This window comes from Solanum pennellii, chromosome 10 (genome assembly GCF_001406875.1).
Source record: "Solanum pennellii chromosome 10, SPENNV200".
NCBI lineage: Eukaryota > Viridiplantae > Streptophyta > Magnoliopsida > Solanales > Solanaceae > Solanum > Solanum pennellii.
This window is the reverse complement of record NC_028646.1, coordinates 31,714,970-31,734,856: the sequence shown is the minus strand read 5'-3', so window position 1 is coordinate 31,734,856 and position 19,887 is coordinate 31,714,970. Positions and strand designations below refer to the sequence as shown.

Genomic DNA, 19,887 nt, shown 5'->3' with positions numbered 1-19,887 from the left:
TGTCTAAAATATGTCATTGAGGCAATGTCTAAGAGTTTTGGTGCATTGGAAGTCAAACGTCAAGTAGCAACCAAGACGTTCGACGACTATGTCACCTATGTGCCTCATATGTGGTTCTATGTGTTTATGTGTGATTCATGAGGTTATAAGTTCCTTAAATGAGTTATTATAGTGTATATAGGCAGTGTGTCAAGTTTCCTTAAGTTTGGAGGTCAAACGTCCAAGAATGTCCATGACGTTCAAAAGGTTTGCCTTGAAATGACCTAGTGTGTCTATGCATGTTTCATCAAGTATTATGTGTTCGTTTTGGATGAAATTCATGTGAGAGGTTATAAACTCATGTACGAGTATGTTTGGGTTGGAAATTCCGGGTAAACATTCCCAAGGACCATCCAATGGTCCTTGAGGAAGGACCCAAATTGGTGCCCAGGGCTGCCCAAGACAGAAACAATCGACACCCAGTTGGTAGGGTCTCGTCGATTATGAAATATGATATGGAGAGGATTTACCAAAGTTGAATATCATAACCAATCGATGGAAGGAAAAGACGGTCCATTTGTGGACAAACGGTTCGTCGACTACCAACCGTCGATAGGTCGGTGTCCCTATGTGCAATTCACTATTAACTGAGGGGTGAACTTGTAAATTCACCCCACTTCCAAATAATAGTATTGGTGGTTCCTAAGGGGACTTTTTGGTATTTTAAACATGTATATAAGTCTTTAACACTTAGGCGTTTTCATTTTTCCAAATCAAAACCCCAAAATCCCTTAAAAATTCCCTAGAACTCCATTGGAACCAAACTCAAGGAAGGGCTTGTATTGGAGAATCGAGTGGAGATTCTTCATCAAATTGAAGAATTAGATTCATTGAGTTATCGTTTTTGATTCTTGAAACTCTCTTCTCAAGTAGCCCAACATTCAAAGATGTTTTCTAAAGTTTTAAAAGTTGAATTGTCCAACTTCATGATCTACCATGGGTTCTTGCATTAATTTTTTTAAGAATTGAATACGGATTGAATTGTTATTAATTAGGTGATTTTAAAATTAATTACCTATGAACCCATGAATTGGATGAACCCTACTTTTTGACTAAGTTATGGGTTACTTGATAATGATCTAATGTTTATGAATTCTAATGTAGTTTCATATGGGCTGTTGATTGATGTAATAATTATAGTAAACTGCTATCTAGGTTGTATTATATTGATTAATATGTAGTAAATTGACCTAGTTTCATGAATATTGTTATAATTATATTGAATTGTTGGTTATGACCATGGGTAAGGGCCTTGTGATATCGAATTGGGTGATTTGGCATTGGATTGAGGCATTGAAGATGGAGTGGTGGTACTCTGCCCTATTTAATTTATTTTATGTTGATTAGGCTCCACTTATGTTGTGATTGGTATGGTCCACTTATGGTGGCGGTGTTATGTGTTTTACTTGCAATTGATATGGCCTTGTTGGCGTTATTTTAAGTAATATGATGATCATTGCCTTGTCTGCAACTTCTTGAAGTAATGTGGTTATTTCTTCAGTTGATTAAGTGAAGTATGACAATATCTACCTACATGTGAAGTAATGTGAAACTATATGTGGTTTCTTCTATCGATGTTAAGTAGGTGATCATGTTAGCCTATGACTATGGCTTTGTGTGTATAGTCTTACGGTTGATGATTGGTTATTCCTAATTGACTATATGAGTCTATTTTGGTCATATTGATGATTATAAGGTAGTGTATAAGATGAATTAAAGATGATAATGGCTATTTCTATGTGTTTATAGAATGACATGTAATATGAGTTAAAGTGAAGTATGTGGTGTCTTGTCTTGGTTGACTTGTGTGCCTTACTTGTTGTATGTATCAAAGTGAATACGTGATGTCTTGACTTAGGATACTAAATCTCTTAATCTTTTATTTTTGAATTACATATGACCTTAAATTATGTTAAGAGGGTCTTTTATGTGAAACCTTGAACCTAGTGGTAAGGTTATGAATGTTGAAGTCGAAAGCCATAATGGTATCCTTCAGAGTAAAGAAATGATAGACTAAGGTTAATTGGATGGAATGGCATCATATTAATCCTTAGTAAAGTCATGATGAGCTTGTTGTTTCCATTGTGAGGTAGCCCTGGTGGACCTTTCTTTGGTAGGGTAAATGTGATGGGTTATGAACTTGATATGAAACCCCTTTATATGAATAAATACTCTATAAGAACAAAGGCTAGCACCGAGTGAGTATGGTAAGGGAAGTAGTTATAATTAATTAATGAGACTAGATTACAAAGCATACCCTTCATATTCCTTAATGTGCCTACATGGAATGTGTCTAAGTTCGACCATTGGCAAGTAGAACACCCTCATCGGAGTAGGTTAGAACTTTGAATTCCATGTCTTGCTATCATGGTCTATGTCGGTTATTGCCTATTCTCATCATATGGAATACCTATTAGCATTAGATAAGTTCTATGAAGTTTAAGTGTTGGTATGGGACGCTATTTAGTACTTGCACGATAGGCTTTGAAGGTGTTAATTGGAGTTCCTAGGTCTTGTCCAAGACCATTACTTGAATGTCCTTTATGTGTTGAATGTCTCCTAAATGAACTAGTGAGAGTAATGACTTGAGTTAAGAAATGATAAATGATTAAGTACTTATCTAGAGTAGTTAAGGGTTGTGTAGTTAAGGTATGAAGGGGCATAAGAATTGTCACTTTGTATCTTACCTAGATGAGTTTTAAGAATGACTATAGTTAGGGAAGATGTTGATTGTGTGGACATGATCTAAACTTAGGTAGTCTTAAGGATTATTTAGGTAGTCTTGAAGAGGTCAATCATGGACGTTGTAGGTCTTTTGATAGCCTTTGGAAAGAGAATGTCATATCATGTATGTGTTGATATCTTGTAAGTGTGTATGTGTCTTATTATAAGTAGTCTTGAGGGTCATTTAGGTATACTTAGGGAGGTTGTATGGGCGTTCTCTATTTCTATTGCTGAAGCGAGTCTTAGGATAGATTTTAGTGAGAACACTACATGCTATGAAGTGTAAAAAGGGAAGAAGAAGAACTTCACTGTAATAGTGAAGTAACTCACTGTATTGTGAATTTAGCTCACTGTTAAGTTGGCTCAAAAATATGATAAATTGTTTAAAGTTTTTCCTTATGTGATTTTAAGTTGTTAAATGTTGTTCTCATGATTATAACATGATTTTTAAATGAACAGATGCATATTTCTAATAAATTTCCGCTTTTAATGATTTTTATGCATTATGCCATACTTAGTACATGTGTTTGTACTAATTCATGCTTTTATCTATCTCTATTGTTGTTGGTGGGTGAGGAGCATTTGGGAAGAGAATACATGGACCGTATCATCGTTCAAGAGAAGTTGAAGTATGTCCTCAATTGACTCGATGACATATATAGATGTCTTTTATGTTTCTTATTGAAGTATTGTAATAGACTAAGTATTTCTGTTTTCGTATTGTGTATGGGCCGTGTCCAAAAGTATTCTCGTGTCTTAAGTTTGATGAGAATGAGACTTAGTATTTCCTATGACTTTATATGATAGAGTTTGTAAAGATTATGATATATTTTGTGAAAAAGTTATAGTTTTGTATTACTTTTCATTATGTATATGCGATGAATGATATGTAAGGCTTGTACAAGACCTCCGAGAGGTCAAGTACGCCGGTTGCAAATCCGAGATTTACCCTAACTTCTAGGGTATGGTTTCAGAATGTGACAAGCTTGTTATCAAAGCATAGGTTTTGAAAGTAGTTTTAGAAATCAAAAATTCTTATCAAGTCACGTCTAGTAGAGTCTTGACCATCGGTGTAAGTCGTGACACATCTATGGGCGAGAGGCTACAGGACTATAAAGTTTCTCTTTTTTTCTACTCCTATGTCATGCGGTAGAGTATAAGTTGTGAGTACTCTTTTCTTATGGTTTTCCTTGTGTTTCTAGGAAGATGAATACGATGAGGACACCGACTAGGAGAGTTGAGGAGAATGATGTGCATGAGGAGATTCCTCCTCAAGTTGAGCAAGATCCTCAAGACGGGAAAGGAGTTCAAGGTTCTCAAGTGCCTCCCCAAGGTGGTGAAGTCCCTATTGTGGGTGGAGGTGATGATGTCCCGGAGTTGAGTAATAGGGATATTTGAGAGGCTTTTCTTGCTTTAGCCCGAGTCGTGACTACTCAAGTGACTTTGATTATGGTGCCTAGGATGAATGTTGCAGACAGCACTACGACGTCTAGGTTGAGAGACTTTGTGAGGATGAATACTCCTACCTTTCTTTGCTCTAAGGTGGGAGTGGATCCCAAGAGTTCTTAGATGGTGTGTACAAGGTGTTGAGTGATATGGGAGTTACAGCTAGGGAGAAAGAAGAGTTGGCTTCGTACCAATTGAGGGATGTTTCTCAAATATGGTACACTCCATGGAAGGATAATAGGCCAGAGGAGTCGGGTCCTATTGAGTGGGAATACCTTAAGGAAGCTTTTCTTGGTAAGTACTTTCCTCTTGAGAAAAGGAAGTTAAGGTAAAGTAGTTTATCAATCTGAAGCAAGGTAATATAAGTGTTGATGAATACTCTTTGAAGTTCTCAATGTTATGTAGATATGCCCCTTCCCTTGTGTCTAATCCGAGGGATGAAATGAGTCGTTTTGTGATGGGTGTCACCGATCTAGTGAGGGAAGAATGTCGTACAGCGATGCTACATGATGATATGACCCTAGATAGACTCATGGTGTCTGCACAATAAATTAAAGAGTCCAAACTTAAGAGGATGTCTAGAAACTTGAAAAGGAGTGGTTCTAGTGACCAAGATCAAACTAGGATTAAGAAGAGGGCCATAAGTCAAGAAGAACCTAGGAATGCTAAGGTGAAATTGGAGAAAGGAGGTGGTTCTCAAAATGTCAAACCTACATGTGTCACTTGTGGAAAGAGGAATTATGGTGAGTGTCTAAGGGGTACTGGGAGTTTCTATTGTTGAGGTAAGGAAGGACACAAAGTGAGATTTCCCTAAATTTTTTCAACAGGAAAAGAGGGTAAGAAACATGCTCCAAATGTTCCAAAGGATTATGTTCAAGCAACGAGGCGTTTCCATGCACTCCGTACTAGAGGAGAGAAGACGGATTGTGATGATGATGGGGTAAGTACTTTCATTTTATTTTTAGTGATGAGATCCTTCTAAGTGGCGGAGTATGGTTAGTAGATGAGATAGAAAGCCATAGAACCATGTTGCATGTGCATGGTGTTAAGGAGTTTTGTTGAAATTGAATTTCATTAACTTCTTGCATTATGTATTTTATGAAGTTATGATTATGTGGTAAAAATGTATTTATATGATTTTACCTTGCATATTAGCATGTTCCTATCATGAATTGCCTAAAAATTGCAATTTTGAAAAAAATTGCCTAATACTCTATATCATGGAAACTGCTCACTGTGAAAAAATTGCAAAATATGACTAATTCATTCTTTGGTCTAAAAATTGTTGAAATATGAATGGAACTAATGTATATGAGTATGATATTGAATATAAAATGAGTTTTTCTTATTTGGAATGAAGCATGTGAGTTTTGTAACATGATGAGTTATATGATGTTTTCTAGTTTCTTGTTGTGTTGTGAATCTCTTGATTTAGTGAATTGGTTTTCCCTTGGATGTTATGTTGTATTATGTGTTATATTGTATGGTCATGAGCTTCTAGTTGAATCTCTATTCTTGAAAGTGTCCAGAGAGTGGCAAGTGTCATTCGAGGACGAATGTTGTCCAAGTGGGAGATAATGTAAGATCTCGAAAAATAACTTAGGTGAACTAGAGACTAACATGTTGGTAATGATGGTATAAGGTCCTAAAGTTGTATAAAATATGGTATTGAGGCAGTGTCTAAGAGTTTAGGTGCATTGTAAGTCAAACGTAAAGGGACTACCAAGACGTTCGACGACTAAGTCATATATGTGCATCATATGTGGTTCTATATGTTTATGTGTGATTCATGAGGTTATAAGGTCCTTAAATGAGTTATTATAGTGTAGAAGTGTGTCAAGTTTTGTTAAATTTGGAGGTCAAACGTCCATGACGTTCGAAAGGTTTGCCTTGAAATTACCTAGTGTGTCTAGGCATGTTTCATCGAGTTTTACATGTTCCTTTTGGATGAAGTTCATGTGAGAGGTTCTAAACTCATGTATGAGCATGTTTGGGTTGGAAATCTTCGGGCAAAAATCCCCAAGGACCATCCAAGGGTCGTTGAGGAAGGACGCAAGTTGAAGCCCAAGGCTGCCTAAGATAGCCCAAACCACGGAGGCAATCGATGCCCAGTGGGTCAGTTGACGACCCGTTAGTAGGGTCTCTTCGATGGGAACTTAGTTTGGAGAGAAGATACCAAAATATGAGTCTCTAAACCAATCGATGGAAGTAAAGGACTGTCCATTTGTGGACAACTGGTCTGTCGACTGCCAACTGTTGATGGGTCTGTGTCCCTGCGTGCAGTTCACTATTAAGTGAGGGGTGAACTTGTAAATTCACCCCACTTACAAATAAGAGTATTGGCGGATCCTAGGTGTTATTTTTGGTTATTTTAAACATGTATATAAGACTTTAACACTTAGGATATTTCATTCTTCCAAATCAGAACGCCAAAATCCCTTAGATATTCCCTAGAATTTCATTGGAACCAAAACTCAAAGAAGGGCTTGGATTGGAGAATTGGGTGGAGATTCCTCATCAAATTGAAGAATTATCTTCATTGAGATATGGTTTTTTATCCTTCAAACTCTCTTCATCAAGGAGCCTAACTTTCAAATATGTTTTCTAAAGTTTTCAAAGTTGAATTTTCCAATTTCATAATCTACCATGGTTTCTTGCATTAATGGTTTTTAAGATTAGAATATAGATTGAATTTTTTTTAATTAGTTTATTTTAAACTTAATTACCTATGAATCCATGAATTGGATGAACCGTAGTTTTTGACTAAGTTATGGGTTACTTGATATTGATCTAATGTTTATTAATTCTAATGTTATTTCATATGGGCTGTTGATTGATGTTATAATTGTAGTAAATTGATATCTAGGTTGTATTATATTGATCAATATGTATTAAATTGACCTAGTTTCATGATTGTTTTTATAATTATATTTAATTGTTGGTTATGGCCATGGGTAAGGGTCTTGTGATATCGAATTGGGTGATTTTGCATAGGATTGAGGTATTGAAGATGGAGTGGTGGTATGCTGCCCTATTTCCTTTATTTTATGTTTATTAGGCTTCAGTTATGTTGTGATTGGTATGGTCCACTTATGGTGACGGTTTATGTGCTTTACTTGCAATTGATGTGGCCTTGTCTATGTTATTTTATGTAATATGATAGTCATGACCTTGTCAGCAACTACTTTAATTAATGTGGTTATTTATGTAGTTGAGTATGTGAAGTATAATAATATCTACCTACATATGAAGTAATGTGAAAGTATATGTGGTTTCTTCTATCGATGTTAAGTAGGTGATCATATTAGACTATGACTGTGGCTTTGTGTGTATAGTCTTACGGTTGATGATTGGTTATTCCTAATTGACTATATGAGTCTATGTTGGTCATATTGTTTATGATAAGGTAGTGTATAAGATTACTTAAATATTACAATGTCTATTTTTATGTGTTTATAGAATGACATGTAATATGAGTTAAAGAGAAGTATCTGGTGTCTTATCTCGGTTGACTTGTGTCCCTTACTTGTTGCATGTTTAAAAGTGAATATGTGATTTATTGACTTAGAATTCTAAAGCTCTTATTGTTGTATGTATGAATGACATGTGACCTTAAATGATGTTAAGAGGGTCTTTTATGTGAAACCTTGAACCTAGTGGTAAGGTTATGAATGTTGAAATCGAATTCCATAATGGTTTCCTTCAAAGTAAAGAAATGATAGACTTAAGGGATGAGCTTCTTGTCGCCATTGTGAGGTAGCCGTAATGGAACTTTCTTTGGTAGGGTAAATGTGATTGACTTATGAACTTAATATGGAACACCTTTACATGAACCTTAAGTGTAAATACTCTATGAGAAGGTTGGCTAGCACCGAGTGAGTATGGTAAGGGAAGTAATTCTAGTTAAAGAATGAGCCTAGATTACAAAGCACGCCCTTCATATTGCTTATCCATGTGCCTATATGGGATGTGTCTAATTCTACCTTTGGGAAGTAGAACACCCTCATTAGAGTAGGTTAGAACTTCGATTCCATATCTTGCTATCTTGGTCTATGTCATTTATTGCCTATTCTCATCATATGGAATACTTATTAGCATTAGAGAAGTTCTATGAAGTTTAGGTGGTGGTATGGGACTCTATCTAGACATTGCACAACAGGATTTGAATGTGTTAATTGGAGTTCCTAGGTCTTGTCCAAGACCATTACTTGAATGTCCTTTATGTGTTTAATGTCTCCTAAATAATCTAGTGAAAGTAATGACTTAACTTAAGAAAGTATGTTAAATGAATAAGTACTTATCTAGAGTAGTTAAGGGTTGTCTAATTAAGGTGTGAAGGGGGCATAGGAATGGTCACTTTGTATCTTACCTAGATGAGTCTGAAGAATGACTCTAGTTAGGGAAGCTGTTGATTGTATGCACATGATCTAAACATAGGTAGTCTTAAGGATTGTTTAGGTAGTCTTAAGGATTATTTAGGTAGTCTTGATAAGGTCAACCATGGACGTTATCTTCTTGACCTAAGTAGGTCTTTTGATAGCCTTTTTAAAGAGAATGTCATATTATGTATGTGTTGATATCTTGTAAATGTGTATGTGTCTTATTATAAGTACTCTTGAGGGTCATTTAGGTATACTTAGGGAGGTTGTATGGGCGTTCTCTATTTATGTTGCTGAAGTGAGTGTTAGGATAGCTTAGAGTGAGAAGACTACATGCTATGAAGTGTAAAAAGGGAAGAAGAAGCACTTCACAATAACAATGAAGTAACTTATTGTACAATGAATTTTGCTCACTGTTAAGTTGGCCAAAAAATATGATAAATTGTTTAAAGTGTTTCTTTATGTGTTTTTAAGTTATTAAATGTTGTTCTTACAATTATAATATGATTTTTAAATGAAAAAATGCATATTTCTTACCAATGTCCATTTTCATGATTTTCATGCATTATGCCATACTAAGTACATGTAGTTGTACAAATCCATGTTTTTATCTATCTCTATAGTTGTTGGTAGGTAAGGAACATTTGGAAAGCGAAGAGTTGGACCGTAGCATCATTTAGGAGAAGTTGAAGTATGTCCTCAATTGACTCGAGGGCTTATATAGATGTATTTTATGTTTCTTATTGAAGTATTGTAATAGACTAAGTATTTCTATTTTCGTATTGTGTATGGGCCGTGTCCCGAAGTATTCTCGTGTCTTAATTTGATGAGATTGAGACTTAGTATTTCCTATGACTTTATATGAAAGAGTTTTTAAAGACTATGATATGTTTTGTTAAAATTTTTAATTCCGCACTACTTTTCATTATGTATATGCGATGAATTATATGTAAAGGGCTTGTACAAGACCTCCGAGAGGTCAAGTACGCCGGTTGGAAATCCGAGATTTACCCTATTTTCTAGGGCATGGTTTCGGTATGTGATAAAAGTGATAAGTTAGGTATCTCTAATTCCTTGGTCCGACATTTAGAGAATTTTACCCAGTACCTTGGTCCGAATACACGTGTATAATTTACTAACCGTTACCTTTACCTCATATTAGACATCATAATCGATGTATGGTTAGTTTTTACTTCACACCAATTGACACTAGCCTATTATAGAGTATAACAGTAAATCTATGTTGATAATTCTTTTCCTATTACTACCTCCTTGGTCCGCCAAGTAGCAACAAGGAAAGTTCTAACACTTGTACTCATAAAACAACTTCTAAGCGAAAGAATTTTTAATGCATGCAATAAGACTATTCGAGAATAGCTTAATTACTAGGATTACTTTGTTAATTACACATGGTTGCCACAACCCTAGTTGTGGATTTAGTTACCCATGCTATCAAGATCACAATAATTTTATATGAAGAAGTCATGAATGTACTTTTACAAGAAGAATAAACCCAGAAAACTCACTTGAAATTTCAACAAAAATCGTTTTAAGCCAAATCTAAAAATTGATTAATTGCTAAAGTTTGAAAAAGCCAATATCCAAAACACAAAGTAGAACAAAAGTAATAGTAGCTAACCCCAAAAACGAGGGTTTAATACCCTATATATAGAAAACATAGTCTTAAAGAAAAATGAATCAAAATAAGAAAAGTTTTGTTCAGGGACGCGACATCAATCTACGAACCAACTGACAGACTATCGATCAATCAACGGTCTGTAGACTTCATCCATCAAATAGGACTTAGAATATTTTTCTCCACTTGGATGGCACCCTCTCTGAGTTAAACGACGAACAAACAAAATGGTCCGTCGATGCTTATCTATAGCTTCATACTTCGCATTTTTCCAAAATCAAGTACTGGAACCTTCTTTGAACTAAACGATGGTTCACTAATACGGTCCACTGCTCCATCAATGGACCTTCATTTCCTCTCGTAGTTCCACACTTGATTAGACTTTCCAAATTTTCCTCCAAGTTCCTAAGTTGCTCATCTACGGTCACCAACTAGTGTCTGTCGATTGAACGACAGACTATCGATTGCATCCGTAGTCTGGTTTTGCATTATTTTTTAGTTGTTTTCTTATCTTGACGCCTGAACATCTTTCCTGCAAAACAAAACACAAACATGATTAAAATCACTACAAAAAGGGTTTAGACACACACAACTCTCAAGTGAAATGCATTAGAAATGTCATGAAATCACGGCACATCAACACCCTCATCTTAAATTCATTGTTTGTCCTCAAGCGACGCACTATGACTCTAAATGACACTTGTACAGAAGTATACATTTTAAAGCTCTAGAAATCACATGACTATCAATCTCGACTTTTTCTTGATTGAGTTTAGGCTTACGCTCTCATGGTCGACAAACTAACTCATGCGGATCACATTCTGACACAAATTCACCATGCAACAAACACTTCTATTGTTTTTCCTCTCATCACGGTACCAACATTCTCATAATGCAACTAGTTCCCTCACTTTAAAGAAATTCTCATTTTCACACATTGATTATGAATTTTGGGTACAATAATCTGTGTCTCAACACTCGCACTCAGGAACAAGTTCAAATACAGTTAGTTCTTTACGCAATAGGCTTGCCCTTATTTTTTCTGCTTAGGTTCACTACATTCGACTTTAGCATCACGGTAGGACATTCTATGCTTGTAACGTAGGCTCAGGATCAGGTGTGGTACATTCGGGTACATTTTTAGTGACTTTCTACCCTCCTTGACATTACCTCTAAGCTTCCTACCTTTTTTTCATTGCCTTTGACCCTCTATTTCTCTTCTCTTCTCTTCTTTTCTCTTCTTTACCTTATTTCCCTTTTTTGAATGCGACTTTCACTTTTCTTTTGACTCTTTTTCTCAGAAAACTCTTTTTTGTTATATAGTTTTTTTCTCTTTCAATTGTTCTTTCATTTTCTGGCAAGTCACACCTTTTGCTTACTTAAGCTTTTTTTTCAACATCCAACTCTTTTCATACCCATTTTTGGGTCCGAACTCATAATAGCCACCCTCAACTCATGGATGTGCCATGGATTTAGGTACACAATAACCAAAGTCGGGTCAGGGCCTAGACGAGGTCGCTGTCTGCATTAACCACCCTCAACTTAGGATTTTGGCTTAAGTTGAGGTGCATATGTCCAAGGAGGGACTAGGGCCAAAACATTAGACCCTGGGAAGGTGAGTTGGTGAATAAAAAAAATTGGTCTATTACAAGCTCAACATATTTGGATGAAAAAGGGACAATTATTCATTTTGTTCACTTCTTTTTGGCTAGATATTGGTTATTTCGAACAAGGGCCTATGATAGGTGAAGCAAACCTGTGTCGTATAGAGCCGAAGAACTATCAACACGCGGGTGCGTCCGGTTTTTCAGAACCCACTGGATCATCACCTGGGCCACCCTTAGTAGTGCCCAAATAAATCTCAGCACCTTCAATAGTGCTCCTCTCTCCACTTGATGCCCAAGCAACCATCTCTAGTGCTCTCTTGTAACGTATCTTTTCTTATACGAATGAGGCCCTCCTAGCTTTCTCTAACTCCGTCTTCTCTCTCTTTCTCGCACATCCCTCATCACTGACCTCAATGGTGTGTCTAGATCGGTTCCTCTTTGTATGCACACGCTGCTCATACTGTGGCTCACAAGGGACTTTGAGCAAGGCCTCTAACACTATGTCCTCAGCTACCTCAGTATGAGCACTCTCTGGATCGATCCCCCTCATCTCTAAGATGACATCGACGCAATCTCGCAGGCTAGACAACTCAGTTCAGATGGCGGTAAGGTCAGTGGTGTGATCAAGATGTGCTAGAATCCGCAACTCCAAGGCACCGAAGAATTTGTGGACCGCATTAATCTATTGTTTGGCTTGCTTGGACACCCACTTCTCTATGCGGTCCTCTTCCTCTGTAATGGATTTCTGCATTCAAGTCTAAATGTGGTGGAGCATAGTGGCCGTCTGTGCCTCTAACTTCTGAACTCGAGCTAGAGGGACAAATGCTGCAGATGGTGGCCTGTATCTAAGACGAGCTGGGGGCCCTACTAGCTGCTTGTGAAAAGGAGGACGGAGTGGGATCTTCATGCTCTGGTACGACAAGGTTATCCCCTTGGTCTAGCTCCAATGTGTCTACCAAATTGTCGCTCAGTGGAGGAACCTCGATTCAGGACCCTCTGCGGGTTTCAACCACATTGGCCTCATATTTGACGAGACATATATATCCAGATTCCCCGTTGGCTTATAGAGTCTGTCACAGTGACAAATAGGCACTTTGGAGTCCCTGCACAAGTGAAAGGTAAGACACAGAAAAGGGGTACGTGGTAGAAGTCTTGAATGCCCTCTCGTGAATCTCAGATATAATCATTTGAGCAAAAGTCGATCTTCAGTACCGCTACCTGTGCCACCACCATAGCCCCTTATCCTATGTAAGCACATTGTCAGCCTTTGTGGGCGATAATTCGATGTCGAACCAACAACCAGAAAAACTTGGACACAAAAATGAGAGTGCGTTCTTAATGAGCCCTCAGAGATCTATAACCCAATCGACCCTCTCACCGTTTGTCACAATACACCTATCTAGCCATTTTTTACTGCCTCACGCTGCTCCTGCATTCCTATGAAAAGCACCACTTTTAACAATCTCCTGCCTCTATCAAACTTTGAGGCATTGCGTGTCAACTGTAAACCGGTGGTGCAGCCGTATAGGAAGCGATGGATGGTGGTTTCAGATATGTCTAACATGCACCCATGAACCAGTGTAGAAGCAGAGGGTCCTATTTGACATGTCTTGCCCTCTTATCGATGGACCCTCGGAGAGTGCCTATGTAGGAGGCATAAAACTCCCGAACAATCTCGTCGCTATAGCTATCCAAATCCTGTTCCATCCAGTCATATTTGTGGAAGTTAAATAGTCTCTGCACCTTAAAGACTGTGGGAAAACTCCCTGTTAGGAAGATACGCTCCTCAATAATCATCTGGGTCATCACTCCCTTTTTATTCAACATCCTCACATCCCTATAAACCTGCTCATGCCTCTCCATGCACCATTAGTTAGGTTCATCGACAGGTGGAGTGGGGTCATATGGTCAGGATGCAGATGAAACCTCCAAACTAGTGGCCTCATCAGATGAGGATTCTTCTTTATGATCCCCCGACCCATGAGAATTTAAATTGGAGGCAGTGGCAGTCTTTGACCCTTATTTTGAAGCTAAGGCATCCTCTAATCCAGATACCAAGCTCTCTTATGAAACGGAAGCAACCTTGGTTGGTGAACCAATCAGTGTGCGCTTCTTATCAGACCGGGAGGCAGTGACTACATCGAACGTCACCTTCCAGGGGGTTCTCCTAGTGACTCATGCTGAGACTGTCGGTGTTGTAGAACCCGAAGAGACAGCTGGATTTCGCTCATTATCGGTGTCTTCATTGATCAACTAAAGAGATGGGGTGACCAATTTGGATTATCCCCTCATGGCAAAGACATTGTCCTTTTTGGGAGCCCTCGGTACTTGTGAAGTAATTGTTAAAATCATAGCAACATAACTACACAGCGAAAACAGAATGGAAAATAGAAAACATGAAAGTCAGAATGCAAAATATTGTTGCAGAGTCAGATCAATGGGCACTATCACGGCCATTCGATCAATCAATGGTCCATAGATAACGTCCGCCGTTTGACACATAGAATTATTTTTTGGATGAGTTTACAATATGTTCTCTAATGGAAACAATGTACGTGTAGAACGATCTACTTCTGTCTTTTAAAACTTAAGATTTTTCTTGGGTGAATGAATCAACGGACCCCACCAACGGTCCTTAGAAAGGGTCATGTACTGTTGGTCTGAGACAGGATTCAGGCCTTTTACAAGATTAAACGTGCATTTCAACACACCATATACTAGTTCGTCATTTCTAGAGTTCTTATTTCGTGCAACAATCGAACCCAATTCAGTAAAACACGAAACCCTAAGTCAGAATTTTAACATTTTAGATAGATCAAATTTTCTACACAACCACATTCTATAATTCCAAGGGAAGTAGCTATGGAAATTTTAACATGCAAGTTCACTTAATTCTGTCCCAACGCCAAGACCCACCCCGAATTTCTATGTACAACTATGAATGAGAATTCAAAGTTGATGGAAATCGAAGTAACTTTCGTAGTACTGGAGTGGTTATGTGCACTTATTAACTTTGAATAAGTAGCCTACGCATCCAAACTCGATCATCGGCCTTTGGAGAATGGAGAAAAGGAGAATCTGGGGAAGAGAGTGTTTGGGAATTTTGGGAGACTGATGGGACAAATTGGAGAGATTGGACTTTATTTTGGAAGTGAAATATGGGGGAAATGATGGGTTGAAATTGTTGAGGAAGGGAATTTGAAAGAAATTGGAAAGAGAGAATGAATTTGAAAGGTGTGTATCCGGGTTAGGTCAGATCACTGGCAAATTTGGATATACGAAACCCCATCGACACGTCGTAGATCGATTGATCGTCCGTCGATCACTTTTAGACTTGGAAAAATTTGGAACATGCCTGGGATCTATGGACACCATCGATGGTTCGTCGATGGAATGACGGTCTGTAGATCTCTGAACCTGACCATTTTTCGTTGATTTGTACTTTTTCTTACTGCACATTTAGCACCAATAAGGCCATTCTTTTTGTGCTTTTCTGGACACTTTTAAGACACGAACCCTATATTAATCTCTAGCCAACACTAGCACACAAACAAAAATGAACTAATGAGAACAACTAAACAAGACTATGACTAATTCTACAAGGAAAACAAAACTTATAGTTGACTAGAGGGTACACCTTGAGTTGCCTCCCAAGAAGTGCTTGATTTAATGTCGCGGCACGATGCAAGACTCTTGACTACTAAGAATTCATCATGTTGGTAGGCTTCAACCACTTCATGAACACTCTCCGCATGCCCTAGATAGGTCTTTATCCTTTGTCCATTGACTATGAACCTTGCACCTTACTTATTCTCTAGCTCAATTTCTCTATGCGGGAACACTTTGGTAATGCGGAATGGCCCAGTCCACTTTGACTTGAGTTTGACAAAAAACAAGCGCAACCTAGAGTTGAATAGAAGCACCCAATCACCAACCGTAAATTCTCGCTTCTCGATTTGTTGGTCGTGATACTTCTTCGTCTTCTCTTTGTAGATGGCGCAACTTTCATAGGACTTTAGGAGAAACTCATCAAGCTTATTCAAATCATTGAGTCTTTGTTCTAAACTTCAGTCTCTTCAGTTCCCACATTGCCTTGTGTACTAGCTCGATCAGCAAGTTACAAGCTTTACCATATACAAGTTGGTATGAAAAAATACCAATGGGGGTCTTGTATGCAGTGCGGTAGGTCTAAAGAAAATCATTTAGCCTCCTTGACCAATCCATTTTATTGGCATTCACACTTTTCGTCAGAATCTGTTTGATCTCCCAATTGGACAGCTCAACTTGCCCACTAATCTGTGGGTGGTAAGAAGTAGCCTCATTGTGACAAACACCATACTTTTCCAGCGACCATTTGAATAGTTTATTACAAAAGTGTGAGCCGCCATCACTAAAAATGACCCTAGGTCTACCAAATTTGGAGAAGATATTCTTCTTCAAGAATGCGGTGACACTATTTACTTCATTGTTGGGGAGCACGATTGCTTTAACCCATTTCGACACATAGTCAACCTCCACAAAAATATACATCATCCCATAAGAACTCACAAATGGGCCCATAAAGTCAATGTCGCATACATCAAATAGGTCTATCACCAAAATGGGATTCAAGTGAAGCTCTTGCCTCTTTGAAATTCCTCCATCTTGTTGGCATCAATCACATTATTTGGCAAAGTTGTGAGTATCTTGGTGAATGGTTGGCTAATAATACCCACACTGTAAGATCTTATGCGCAGTTCGGATACCACTATGTTGTCCACCCACATGCGAGAAATGACATGCCTCCAGAACACTTAACATCTCAAACTCAGGTACACAACATCAAATTATCCCATCGACACAACTTCGATATAGGTAAGGCTCATCCTAAAAGAACTTTTTCACATCATGCATGAACTTTTTCTATTGGTAGAAGGTCAAATCTGAGGGAACCAAATCACTTGCACGATAGTTTGCAAAGTCTACAAACCATGGGATTAGATCTTGAGAAGCAACCAATACATGTTCATATGGGAATGCATCATCAATTTCAGCATTTTCTCCTAATTCACGCAGAGCTTCATCCTCCAATCGAGACAAGTGGTTGGTAACTTGATTTCTCAGTCCCCTTTGTATCTTTCACCTGAAAATAAACTCTTGCAGCAATTTCTCGAATGAAAACACCACTGTAAAAAGTTACTGTTTAGTTACTTGGTAGTTCTCTATGGCTTCATTCAGTGCTTCACTCGCATAGTAAATGGGGTGAAGGATTTTATCCCTTCTCTGTCTCAATACTACACAAAATGCAACCCCACTAGCATCACACATCACCTTTAATTGCTCACTCCAATCTGGTGAAATAATAATGGGCGCGGACACCAACTTCTCTATCAACTCTCCAAATGCTTTCAGATAGGATTCATTGAAATAAAACTTACATTCCTTCTCGAGCAATTTGCACAAAGGATGTTCGGTATTTGAAAAATCCTTGATGAACCTCCGATAAAATCCAGTATGCCCAAGAAAAATTCTTACACCCTTGACAGAGAAGGGTGTAGAAAGCTTCTCTATCACCTCTACTTTGGATCGATCAACCTCTATTCCCTTCTCTAAAATGCGATGGCCCAACACTATACCTCTCTTTTACCATAAAGTGACATTTCTCCCAATTTAGCACCAAATTACAATCCTCACATATCTCGAGCACCTCAGCCAAATTATTCAAACACCGATCAAAGGATTCACCCACTATAGAAAAATCATCCATGAATACCTCAATAGTGTCCCCCACCATATCAGAGAATATCGACATCATATAACGCTGGAAGGTCACCTGTGCATTACATAACCCAAACGACATCCTTTTGAATGGAAAAGTCCCATAGGGATGAGTGAAGGTGGTCTTTTCTTGATCTCCCAGAGTGAAAGAGATCTGATTGTAGCCTGAATAGCCATCAAAAAAGCAATACTAACCCTTGCCTGCAAGTCTGTCTAACATCTGATCTATGAAGGGCATATGGAAATGGTCCTTCTCAGTCCAAGCATTCAACTTTTGGTAGTTCATGCAAACTCTCCAACCAGTCACTGACCGCATTGGAAAAAGTTCGTTCCTTTCATTAGGTACCAATGTCATCACACCCTTTTAAGGCACACACTGAACATGACACCACCAACAACTATCTACAATTGGGTAAATGACTCCAATATCCAACCACTTGATGATCTCCTTTTTAACTACTTCTTACATAGGTGAATTAAGCCTTCTTTGTGCTCAATACTCGATTTGTGATTTGACATGAGTTAGATTTTGTGGGAACAAATACTTGGAGGGATCCCAATAATATCTGTAATAGTTTAACCAATGGCTCACTTGAACCTCTTCAACAATGCCACTAAAAATCTACATGTTGCCCATTCAACTTTGATGCAATCATTACTGGCAAATTGTAATCTCTACCAAAGAACACATACCTCAGATGAGGTGGTAGAGCTTTAAGCTCTAATTTTGGGGCCTCCACAATAGATGGTCTCATAGGTGGAGATGCTAGATACTTCATATCTAACTTCAATTTTTTCGGCTTTGACTGATATTCATTAAGTTCAAGTGCAGCCACCAAAGAATCATACCCTTCAATACCATCACTATCGAAATTCATAATGACTGCTGCTAGTGCATCAACACCTAGTCGCTCTTCAAATAGCACCTTGGATACACTCTTAACTTTGTAGGATATAGCAGGTACCATTTGGATCTCACCAATATGCTTCATGGACCTACAAATGTTAAAAGTTGCTTCTTCATTGTTCAACCTAAACTTCATCTGCCCCTTTTCCATATCACTGGTGCACGCCCAGTGGCAAGGAATGGTCTTCCAATGAAAATGGGGACCTTAATATAAACCTCACAGTAAAGAAATATAAAATAGGCCAAAAATATGAACGACTCCACTTTCACAAGAACATTATGGAGGATACCTATGGTCCTCTTCACAGTTTAATCGGCCATCAGTAATCGTATTGTAGTAGGCTTTGGGTCTCGCATACCCAAATTCTTATAAATGGACAATGACATGAGATTTATGCTCTCTCCAACATCACACAACGCGTTAACGAAGTGTAGCAACCCTATCTTACACCGAACAATGAAGGTGCCAGGATCCTCTTTTTTCTGCACAAGAGACCTTGTAGAAATAGCACTACAATACTGCATTCTATTATCATCCTCAGAACTCACCTACCTCTTCTACCATGTCCTTCATAAAGTTAACATGACCGGGCATTTGTTCCAAAGGTTCTATAAACGGGACATTGATGGAAAGATGTTTCAACATAGTGATAAATTGCCTATATTTACCATCTTTCATATTCTTCACTAATCTCTGTGGGAATGGTGGTGGAGGTCTAGGAATGGGGACCACTTTCTCGGATAACTCTGCTTCTTTGATAGTTGCATCCACCAACTCTCCACTATCTATTGGTACCTCATCTTCCTTTGTCATATCATCTTGTACTACAGACGACATAGGTGGGTCAATGTTTGCTTACCTCCTCGAGTAGTGACTGCCATGCAATGCCCATCATTATTTGGGTTTTGGATATTGTTTCTTAAAAGAGTGGCCGATTGGCGTGGGTGCACAGTGGTAGACAATTGATTAATTTGTAGCTCAAGATGCTTTATCGAGACCGCATGTGCATCCACCTTCTCCCCAATTACAGATAAGTTAGTTCTCATATCCTTGATATTCTCATCGGTCACCTCGAACCTCCTCAACATCTTTTGCAGCATATCCTCAACCCGCGCCTATACTACCTCTATCGTCCCTAGGTGAGACTTTCCTTTTTTGAGGTGGAACATATGGACCACTCAATTCATTCTTGTTACAATAGTTATTCTTGTTGAAGTTGTTGTCGCAATTTTAGCAACCATCTCATACATATTGACCCTCTTGGCTGTAATTATCATGGTTCTGACCTTGGTTTCTTGACCTTGGCGCCAATTATCCTTATTGGAACCTTGAGTGTTTGGTCGGAAACCCCCCGTCTGATTATTAACTACACTTGTATACTCTTATAGTAG

General features: G+C 38.2%; 1 protein-coding gene across 1 annotated transcript; it reads right to left on the bottom strand.

Moving 5' to 3' along the window:
• Window positions 1-18,804: 18,804 nt before the first annotated feature.
• LOC107001210 lies at window positions 18,805-19,333 on the bottom strand. Its single transcript, XM_015199350.1, has 2 exons — window positions 19,049-19,333; window positions 18,805-18,978 (listed from the first exon to the last, which is right to left on the bottom strand). The coding sequence occupies exons 1-2, from the start codon at window positions 19,331-19,333 to the stop codon at window positions 18,805-18,807; spliced, it is 459 nt and encodes a 152-aa protein (XP_015054836.1).
• Between the last annotated feature and the right edge of the window lie 554 nt (window positions 19,334-19,887).

Excerpts from the sequence above, each read along its gene's own strand:
- LOC107001210 (XM_015199350.1), bottom strand. The coding sequence starts at position 19,333 with ATGTCGTCTGTAGTACAAGATGATATGACAAAGGAAGATGAGGTACCA. Across the intron at positions 18,979-19,048 it reads TGAAGGACATGGTAGAAGAG|AAAAAAGAGGATCCTGGCAC; the intron begins GTAGGTGAGTTC and ends TCTCTTGTGCAG.